Genomic DNA, 10,563 nt, shown 5'->3' on the forward strand with positions numbered 1-10,563 from the left:
AATCATACATTCATGTAGTTGATTAATACAATATAACACAACAATAAAAACCGAAGAAATGAGAACAAATGTATATAGAAAAAGGAAGAGCAAACCTCTAAATCAAAATGGTTATTCATTTTGTTTGAACAATATATTTTTAATAATAAAAAATTACTGCATGTTTAACTGGATTACTATCTTGTCTGGATAAGTACTATTTGAAAACTATATATTTAGGAGCAGCTTTCCGGTGGTTGAAACCAAAGTAAATAACTATCGACAATTGATACTAGTTTATCTTATTCTCTACCAACAAAAACCATACATTTATGTATGTGACTAATACAAAATAGTTTTCCCCACAAATTCTTTTGAAAGTACCAAATTTAAGTTCACTACAATATAATCTATATTTTTTATGATATTTTCCCGAAGTGTAGCTAGGGCGCTATAGTGTATTTACTGTTTTCACATTTTTTCAAAATAAAAAGTAACTTATATTGGTCAACAAACCCATATCTTAAGGTAGAGTTTAATTATTTATGAATTTTAATTATGCTATCTAATAGTTAAGTTTAATTATGTGTGAATTTTATTAATATTTTACACATTTCATTACGCAACTTTCTTATATAATTATAAGGAATCATGAGATAAAAATATATATATTATGTTGGGTAAAATAACTTCCAAAATTGAAATCCAAAACTAATTTTTGACAAAATTTTCATGTGATTTCTTTCAAAAAAAAATTCATATACCAAAAAATTTCATACCATAACAATTGTTATATCCTTTTAAGAAATTTGAGTTATAAAGTTGAATTCCTTCATTGACTTAGTTCTATATACAAAAAGAAAAACAAAAAATTTTTTGTGTTTGTCTTGTACCAGAAAATACTAATGTTATGAAAAAAATATATTCCCCCATTTTATTATACCATTTATTTTTATTGACTTTTTTATTTAAAATTAAAATTAAAAAAATAAAATTAAAGAATTTTCAAATCATATAATTTATTTTTAATTGACATACTTCTTTTAAAATTTTTTGAATAATTCAATAAGATTAAAATAAATTCTTATTCTTTTTTTTCAGTTCAATTAAAAGTTTTATATGTTTATTTTAAATTAAATAAATTTTTATTATTTATGGTTGAATAATTTTCACTTGTCATTTTATATTTACATAATATTAATATGAATAGTAAAAATGTTACATGGTCATATTATTATATCATATCAATATATAATGTGATATACTGATATATTACATTAATCATAATTAATTAATTATTAATTATAAGTATGAGAGTATATTAAAAATATAAAGATATGATTAAATGTAACAAAAAAATTAATTAAAATGTTTTGAATAATTTAAATATTTTTTTAGATATTTTATCTTTTTTAAATTTTGATAAAAAATTTTTCATTTACGGAAAATATACTCTCACGTACAAACATATCCATCAGCGGCGGCGCTGCTCCTCCGACATCTAGCAATATAATTTAAAAAAGAATTCGAAGGTCATTTTCGATCTTTCATCCCATACCACCTGCGAACGTCGGGAAAGGCGAGCAAATTGGTTCACTCAGATTTACTTCCTCACCTTTCGCTCCACCAAAACAAAGAAAAAGGATTTGCTTCGCTCCTTAAGGAATCAACAGTCTCCCCGTACCCAGACCATTTCAAATGCAATTCAACTCTTCATTTTTCTCCATTTTTGACTTCTCTCAGAAGTCTTCGCATTGACTCTTTCCAGATCTCTTCAAGTTTCTTCGCATTTCGTTCTCAAGTAATCAATTTTCTTTCTCGATTTGCTCTTTCATTTTCCCACATTTTTGAATTCTTGCTTAGTTTCATCTCCTTTACTGAAGGATAAGCTGATTTACCGGGATCTAGTACCTGGTCATCTTTTATTTTTTATTGGATTACTCTAAATTGGAGTTTTACATTGTTCTCAGATTCTGGAGTGACTGTAGTTGCAGAGCCATGGAAGAGTAAGTTCTCCTTTTCTTATTTATTTTTCGAATTATAATCTAAAAAATTTCAAATTTCTTAATCAATTTTACATTTTAGCGCATTTTACGAAGAAAAAGGTGTTGATTTTGAGGTTTTTTTTTTAAATTTTTTAAATTTGTATATTTGTTGCAAAATAGGGAAAGTGCTGTGGAGCTTTTACAGCGTTACCGGCGTGACAGACAAATACTTTTAGATTTCATACTATCTGGTAGCTTAATTAAGAAAGTGGTAATGCCTCCTGGTGCTGTTACGCTTGATGATGTGGATTTGGATCAAGTTAGTGTTGATTACGTGCTAAGTTGCATTAAGAAAGGTTGTTTGGAATAAAATTTCTTTCTCTTTCTGTTAGATTATTAGTATATCTCAATTTAATATGAGATTTCTTCCTTTTTTTTATGATAATTATGTTTTAAATGTAGGTGGAATGCTGGAGCTCTCTGAAGCTATTAGGGATTACCATGATCACACGGGGTTACCCCAAATGGTAATAATCTACTTGTGCTGCATATATGATATATTGCAATATTTTTGGTACTGTTTGGTTGTTGCTTTTGCTGTTCTTTTTTGCTTTCAAAGGCGGAGAGTAAAAGATACACGCTTGGTTATATAAGTAAGTGATATTTTGGAGGAGTTATAAAATTTAAGTGTGTAGTAATTTTTTGGGTAACAAAAAATACATTAGTTTATTTTTATATAAAATAATAATTATGTTAGAATTGCTGTTTCATTTTAGTCATTTGTTTAAGCAAAATGGAAATAGGGAAAAAGTAAGTTGCAAAAGTAACAACTAGATGAAGCCTTTGCTTGGAATTTGCTTTATAGTATTGAAGTGTAAAGATATAACTATTGGCTAGATGTTCATTGAAACTCAGGTGTGGACAGAGACCAGGGCATGCATACATTGCACTACTAGTTGGTTGGTTTATTCCCCAATTTAATATTTCAATGACAAATGGGAAGTCATATTCATATGCAAGTAGGGTTGACCCATATAAAATGGACAAAGTTGTGCGTAGATATAAGTAAATAAATGAACAAAGGTTTCATGGAAAAATAAAGATGTTGGATATGAATAAAATCTTAGTGCAAATTGTCAGGCAGATGTTGCATTCATACATTTTGTTTCTTCTGGTCATGTTTTTAACATCTTAATCTCTTTTCTTATTTCAGAATAGTGCCGGTTCTGCTGGTGAATTTTTTTTGGTTACAAATACTGAATCCTCAGGTTCACCTCCAAGAAGGGCACCACCACCTATCCCTGTTTCAGTACCCATACCAACACCATCGGCTCCTGTTTTTGCACCATCTCCTGTTGTGTCAACTGTATCAAGATCGGAGTCTTTTGATTCTGAACAAGTTCAAGAGTTAACTGTGGATGATATTGAAGATTTTGAGGATGATAATGATCTTGAGGAAGTTAATAGTCTTAAAATTTCAAGGCGGAATCCAAATGATGTTGGTGATCTTGTGCTCAAGTTGCCTTCTTTTGCTACAGGTAATGATGGTTAAGAAAATATGCATGACCCAGCCAAGCCTCTGGGGCATTCATATTGATGTCACTTCCTTTAGATGTGGATCTCCTCAGATATTAAAATCATGATATTCTACAACTGTGTGATGATTTCAATGTTGGGGATTCCATGTTAAATGAGAAGTGTTATTGAGGTTTTTAATATTATGATCAAGATGGCATTCTTATCTAGTGTCAATTTTGAGTTATTTCATCAACCAGTACGCAATGGCAGTCTATAAATTTGGAGGATTTTGTTATTTCAGGTATAACAGATGATGATCTTCGTGAAACGGCTTACGAAATTCTTTTAGCTTGTGCTGGTGCTTCTGGGTAGGTTTCCCTGTATTTGACTTGCAGATATTTTGTTTAATACTAAGAGTGGCTTCCCAGTGCTATTGCATTCCTAAATATGTTTTCACCTTCTTTTTAATATTTTTCTCTTTGTTCACATTTTTCAACATTCACCTTTAAATCAGGGGTCTCATTGTACCATCAAAAGAGAAGAAGAAAGAGAAACGTTCCAAGCTGATGAAGAAACTTGGCCGAAGTAGAAGTGAGAATATTGTGTCGCAGTCGCAAAACGCACCAGGACTGGTTGGTTTATTGGAAACAATGCGTGTCCAGATGGAGGTATTTGAAACCTGATTCATTGCTCATGGATGCATTTGGTTAATATTTCTTTTATGTTAGTATCTCCTTTACAGAGTTCTCGAGCTGTCATTAGAGAGATGCATGAGTATAGTTCAATGATTTAATATGAAGTTATGATGTGTAAAGCAGTTCAAAAGTAGAAGAATCAATGACAACTGTAAACCTTTATTTACCCCAATTGCAGAAAATTTTAAGTGATTATTACAGTGAAGAAATTACATATCAGAATTTTGCTTAGTTGTCTATGAAAGCAAAACTGAACTAGTTCACATAGAAACATCTTCCGGTTTGTGAAGTGGTATTGGTGAAGGCCATGTATTTTGTTTTCCATCATGGAAATGAGGCAGGTGCTATCGTGGTAAAATTTTGAAGTGACAGTTTAATTTCCATATAATCCTGCTGTTTATCATTACTTTGATTTTTGCATTTTCGTAAGAGACACGTGTACATGCATATGTCCTTTTCTTATATATGGTGTCCACAAATAAAAGTGTAAGAGAGTAGCATCAAGAAATTGATTACTCTGATCATAAGTATAATTAGAATAATGCTTGAAATTAAGAAAAGTGTCATTTGTTCATGCTTGTTTACTTGCTAGAAAAGTTACAAATGAATCTAGAATATGTAAGGATGCATACTATTCAAGATACTTTCAATAACATAAGGAAAAAAAATTTCAGGTCAAGTAGGTGGAGTTCAAGTATATTAGTCCAAAGCCAAAAAAAAAAAGAAAAAAAGAAAATGGCAAGTGTTTGGAGTTTAGGTATACAAGTTCAAAGTGTAATCTGGACTTAACAATTAATGCTTTAGTTACCCTAAATCAAAACTTTGCCTGAGTATTGAGCACAAAGCTGTTCATTTCATCAAGTAGGCATTATCTACCTGGGATAAAAGGTATTCTCTTCATAAGTGAAAGTTGAAGATATTGAGGTGGAAAAATTTTTTTCATTCCATTTTTGACACTTTTATATGCACATCCTATGCTAGGGTCAAATTGCTTTTTCGACTTGCCATTGTTTAGAAAAATTCATTTGCAGGAAAAGTACATTGTTAATCCTTATGTTTCCTCAAGTCTTGTTTAATCATTGAAAGTTTTAAGTTTAGAAAGAACTATTGAACCTTCAGTGCAGTAGCAGCTATAATCCTTTATAATTAGTGTACCGTCTTCAAGTAACTGTAATAGTTTCAGCTAATTAATTAATAGCTTATCCTACAAATGTAGCGTCTATTACCAACAAGGCAATAACTAATTGAACAAAAATATTTTTAAATCACTTCATTGCACAATTTTGGGAGTTTGATGGCTTAATTTCTCAAACTGATGCTTTGGTTGTTCAATGAGATTTGGAAATATTTTAAGGACCAGTGGTATATTTTACTCTTTAGCCTATTTCTCAAAAGGAAAAGATCTTTGAGCCAAACTCTTATCTACATATTTTCTGGGCAGCTCTTTGCGTGAGAAATTTCATGGCTGGCCTGAATCAGTTGGCTTTGAAATTAGGAGAAACAAACTAGTTCCTTTGGTGTGAATGTCACTCGCTCTTGTAGAATATCATGTAAACAACAGTTGATGAGTGACCCAAATAAGATTCTGATTTTTTCCCAAAAATAAAATTGAGCCATAGTGTTAAAGAAGTGACTATGTTTTCTGGTGTTTTTCAGGTACTATACTGCATATATAGGGGCTTTCAAGCATATGAACCATTGTAGAGGTGGTCGATGCTGTGTATTTGGATTGACCTTGAAAGCAATATTTATGTACTCCCAGAGCTTTTGGGAATTAAATCTGCCTAAAGTTACCTTGAGGCGTGTCACACTTGATAATTAGCTTTTGCTGCCAGGTGTTGTCTGTTTTCTAGGTTTTTTAGCTGTTTAACAGGGTACGCTGTAGAGAAAATCCCTTATGCATTCAACAACAATGTTCTTTGACTCAAAATATTTTGTTTAGAAGTTTTGACATTTTCTTTGGGGTGGTGGTGGGGGGAGAGAACCAATTAACTCTCCCTGTATTCTACTTCCTTCCTTCCTTCCTTTCTGTTTGTATTTTTCTTATTTTATTAAAAATTTTCAATGGTCCTATTTTTTGAGGGGTTAGAGGAAGAGGAAGGTGGGAGGGGGGCATGCAATAGAAGCATGCCAATTTTTTTATGAAGCATTAGATCCTATTAAAACTTTGTAATGTGCTTTAAGGCAGAATACCTTTCTTTTGCATTACAATAATTTTTTCCTCCCTAAGTCATTGTTTAAGCCCTTGACCTTTCATGTTTCAAGATTCAATGGAATGTGGGCTACTTAAACTTTCAAAAGTACAAGACTAGGATCATTACCGGTGTGTTTACTCTTGGAATGGGATCAAAGGGTCCCCTTTGAGAAATTCAGTATGCAATATTAATAAAATCTTCTAAGTACACAATTTCTTAGCAGCATGAGACTTGTATCTTCTCATGCTAGTGTTTTCAGTAGATGATTTCCTAGGGCACATTTGTCGGTTGCCTTGTTTGACCTGCTGTGAAATGCATGCTCTCTTTTGTGCTCAAAGATGATTTTTCTGATATGTGCTACTTGCAAGTTGTTTTTCTAGATAGTTCTCTCATTGAATTACACAAATGCTTCTGCAATTACTTTATCTTATGCTAACGTGCATGTAAGGTTAAGTTGCACAATTTGTAGATTATAATTCTTTGATTCTTTGGTGTGATAGTTATTTCTTTTTAATATCGATGGATACAGATTTCTGAGGCAATGGATATTAGGACAAGACAAGGATTGCTTAATGCTCTTTCAGGGAAAGTTGGGAAAAGAATGGATGCACTACTGATTCCTCTGGAATTATTATCTTGTATTTCACGCACAGAATTTTCTGACAAGAAAGCATATATAAGGTGGCAAAAAAGGCAGGTAAATACTATCCTTTTTGTGTCTTTTTCTTTTTCCCCCTCTTGTTCTTGTAAGCTTTCTTCCTATGTGAAATTGGAATGTTGTTGGTATGAATCTATATTAGGGAAATAATTTTTTATACTTTTGACGTTGTAGTTGAACATGTTGGCGGAGGGGCTTGTTAATCACCCTGCTGTTGGATTTGGGGAATCTGGGTGCAAGGCCAGTGAGTTTAGGATTCTTTTGGCTAAGATTGAGGAATCTGAGGTAACTTTGTGGTTGACTCCAACATTGATATGGTTTATTACGCTGTCTATTGTGACATCAGGTGGCATCATGATATAGTTGACTGATTTCACCTGATTTAGTATTGGTTTCATTGGTGATTTTAATGTAATTATCCTGTCCCGGACATTATTTTTGCAAAGCTACTGTATATAATAGCTCTACTGTGTCGGTGGTTAATTGTATTTCAGTTTTATGTTATTTTGATTTAGCTTGCATCTCATATTTTGCAATTCCATTTACATTTTCTTGTGTTCATTATCATCTTGGTTTGAATTTTATTTGTCCTTTTGATGTTAGGCTTTTCCACCTTCTGCGGGTGAAGTCCAAAGAACAGAAAGTTTAAGATCTCTTAGAGAGATTGCCATACCTCTTGCTGAGAGGCCAGCTCGGGGTGACTTAACTGGAGAAGTATGCCACTGGGCAGATGGTTATCATCTGAATGTCAGACTTTATGAGAAACTGCTTCTCAGTGTGTTTGATGTTTTAGATGAGGGAAAGCTGACCGAGGTTGGTGCTTGATTTGTTATCAATTATTTTCACATGACACCAAAGAAGCCACTAGGTGTTGAAAATGTCAAATTTCTTGTATGTTTTTGTTTATTCATTTTGAAATTAAGGTAAATGATTAATGAAGCTCTGGTGTGTTGTTGCTCTCCACCTTTGGTTTTTTTGATCTAATTTTTTACATTATCAACTTGTACAAAAGTTTTAGCATTTGGCAGGAGCTTTTTAATCTGTAGGATACATAACTAACATACCTATCCTGTAAGGATTTTAAAAAAAGAAAGATCTTGATTCAAAGTTTTACTTTGAAAAATGATAAGATAATTTGTTGCAGCTAAAATCTGTTCTTAGTGGAACTAACCGAAGCCTATTTTTTCTGTAGGAAGTGGAAGAAATTCTTGAGCTCTTAAAGTCAACCTGGCGTGTTTTGGGAATAACAGAGACCATCCACTACACTTGCTATGCATGGATTTTATTTCGTCAGGTACCACTGATTGGCTTATTTCTTCCCATGCATTAGAATTTCTGATGATATGGTGTTATATGATTTTTTGGTCACAGCATGTTATCACGAGTGAGCAAGGAATTTTGCGACATGCCATTGATCAGTTGAAGAAAATACCATTGAAAGAACAACGGGGCCCACAAGAGAGGTTACACTTAAAAAGCTTGCATGTCAGAGTGGATGGCGAAGAGGGCTCTCGTGATGTTTCTTTCCTACAATCCTTCTTATCACCCATCCAGAAATGGGCCGATAAGCAACTAGGAGACTACCACTTGAACTTTGCTGAGGTTTGGTTAATGATGATAGCAATACTGCTAGATAAGAATGTGATTTAGATTGATTGTGTCCTTCATAATAAATATTCTTGTTAATGCTTGTTCTGTGTATCTGTTATTTATGCTGTGATGCAATTTTTATACTTTAAACCTTTCTAAATGCTTGTCATAAATTTTTGTTCCTTCTGATACTCTTTTTTGCAACTTCATGTTGCCATTCACAGTTTCTTTCTGATTTTTTTATACTTTGAGCACATGTGAAACTTACATTGGATCCAAAATTTTGACAATATATTACTGAAATGTATGCTAATAGATTGATTGCACTATGATCTATAATTTGAATTTAATGTTTATTACTGCAGGTAAAACTCAGCTATGTTCTTTAACTTAATTTTGTTTGTTTCTAATAATATGTTGTGTTTAAATTGCCTAGTCGGGAGTAGCCACCTTATAAACTTGTTTAAAATCAACTAAAGCTATTTAATTGTTTAGCATGTTTTTAATGGGGAACTAAAGGAACTTTGTGTATAAGGACTTTGTATAATCTATTTCGCAACTTTGGCTGCTACTTTGGACCTTAGGCTTAATGGTAAATACGGAGGGACAACCATTTGACAGTTTTCATTTAGCTCAACAGCCATTGGTTTGTAAATCTGCCCCTGCATTATATCTTTTATGCATATGCAAATACATTAGTTTAAGAAATTGTTTTATGTATGTCATGAATTAATATGATATGAAATGATACAAGGTATGAGAAACACTCAAAAGTTGAGGTTGTTCATGATAAAGTTCATATTCCTTTTTAATCTAAAATGCAAGATTTTGCTGTTAGTGTTGAAAGTTTAAACAAGTTCTACCTTTTTGCAAATTAGCGAATTCCTTGTTTTTGCCTATTCGAATGCATATGCATATATACATGTATGTGTGCACTTGGAGACATGCACACGCACATCACAACATCTGAATCGTCATTCACCCATAGAAACATAAATAGATATAAACAATCCACTTGCATTTGTTTGCGAAGCTATTGTGACTCTGGGTCAGTTTCTTGCTTCATAATGTATCTTTATCTGAACAATTTGGAAATTTGTATTTTAATCACCTGTCTGTTTTGAATTTTATAGTGATTTTTTGTTGTCCTTATTTTTTAATTTTTGGGTATGTCAGTATCATAATACCTGATCATTTGACTTGTAGGGATCAGTGGTAATGCAGGATATAGTAACAGTTGCAATGATTGTCAGAAGACTTCTTCTGGAAGAATCTGATATAGTATGTTGTACACATACTCTTTTCTTTTTACATTTTTCCTGCATATGAATAGTGTCCAAGATAACCTGCATCAGCTATCTAGATCTCTAAAATTGCGTTGTTTCCTTTTATCTGTTTAGTATTGAGAATTACATTTCAATATTTGCTGCAGGTAGTGCAATCTTCCACTGTCTCAGATCGAGATCAGATAGAATTATATATATCTTCCTCAGTTAAGAATTCATTTGCAAGGGTAAGTGTTCTAGCTCACTGTTTGTAGTTTTTCTGACTTTCCTTTTGTGTCATAATCAAGATCTCAAAGAGAGCCAACGATAACTGTATAGACTCTGGGAAATATGTTAAATTCCAGGGTAAATATACTACAGCCCACTTAGAACTTAAAATCCAATATGGTTCATAGGAGTGTTCCTTTTGTCTGCATCTAATCTACTCCTATCATATGAATCATAGCTCAACCTTGATGAATTTTGTTCTTATTTTGTGGCAATGAGAGAATGAGTATGCTTGCTCTAGCCAATAGGGACATGTCTACCTGGCTCAGTTCAGAGACACCATAGTCATAGAGCTCTCATAGGGAGTGTGAAAGTATGGCTTCTACTGGATTTAAAAATTGTTAGTGGCTAACTATTGGAGGTTTGAATTACTGTTGAGAGGAATAACCA

General features: G+C 32.5%; 1 protein-coding gene across 1 annotated transcript in view; it reads left to right on the top strand.

Annotated features, from left to right (window-relative positions):
- The first annotated feature begins 1,493 nt into the window (after positions 1 to 1,493).
- Positions 1,494 to 10,563, top strand: part of LOC110428451 (plant/protein (DUF810)) — a 22,514-nt gene continuing 13,444 nt past the window's right edge. Inside the window, exons 1-14 of the mRNA XM_021444283.2 lie at positions 1,494 to 1,780; positions 1,950 to 1,985; positions 2,145 to 2,320; positions 2,427 to 2,491; positions 3,178 to 3,502; positions 3,784 to 3,850; positions 3,997 to 4,150; positions 6,902 to 7,069; positions 7,205 to 7,315; positions 7,634 to 7,843; positions 8,223 to 8,324; positions 8,402 to 8,632; positions 9,827 to 9,901; positions 10,053 to 10,133. Coding sequence (XP_021299958.1) covers positions 1,978 to 1,985; positions 2,145 to 2,320; positions 2,427 to 2,491; positions 3,178 to 3,502; positions 3,784 to 3,850; positions 3,997 to 4,150; positions 6,902 to 7,069; positions 7,205 to 7,315; positions 7,634 to 7,843; positions 8,223 to 8,324; positions 8,402 to 8,632; positions 9,827 to 9,901; positions 10,053 to 10,133 — 1,773 coding nt within the window. The 5' untranslated portion in view covers positions 1,494 to 1,780; positions 1,950 to 1,977. The remainder of the gene's footprint in view (positions 1,781 to 1,949; positions 1,986 to 2,144; positions 2,321 to 2,426; positions 2,492 to 3,177; positions 3,503 to 3,783; positions 3,851 to 3,996; positions 4,151 to 6,901; positions 7,070 to 7,204; positions 7,316 to 7,633; positions 7,844 to 8,222; positions 8,325 to 8,401; positions 8,633 to 9,826; positions 9,902 to 10,052; positions 10,134 to 10,563) is intronic.

The sequence above is a fragment of the Theobroma umbraticum genome, unplaced genomic scaffold (genome assembly GCF_002168275.2).
Source record: "Theobroma umbraticum cultivar Fairchild unplaced genomic scaffold, ASM216827v3 scaffold_115.0, whole genome shotgun sequence".
Classification (NCBI taxonomy): Eukaryota; Viridiplantae; Streptophyta; class Magnoliopsida; order Malvales; family Malvaceae; genus Theobroma; species Theobroma umbraticum.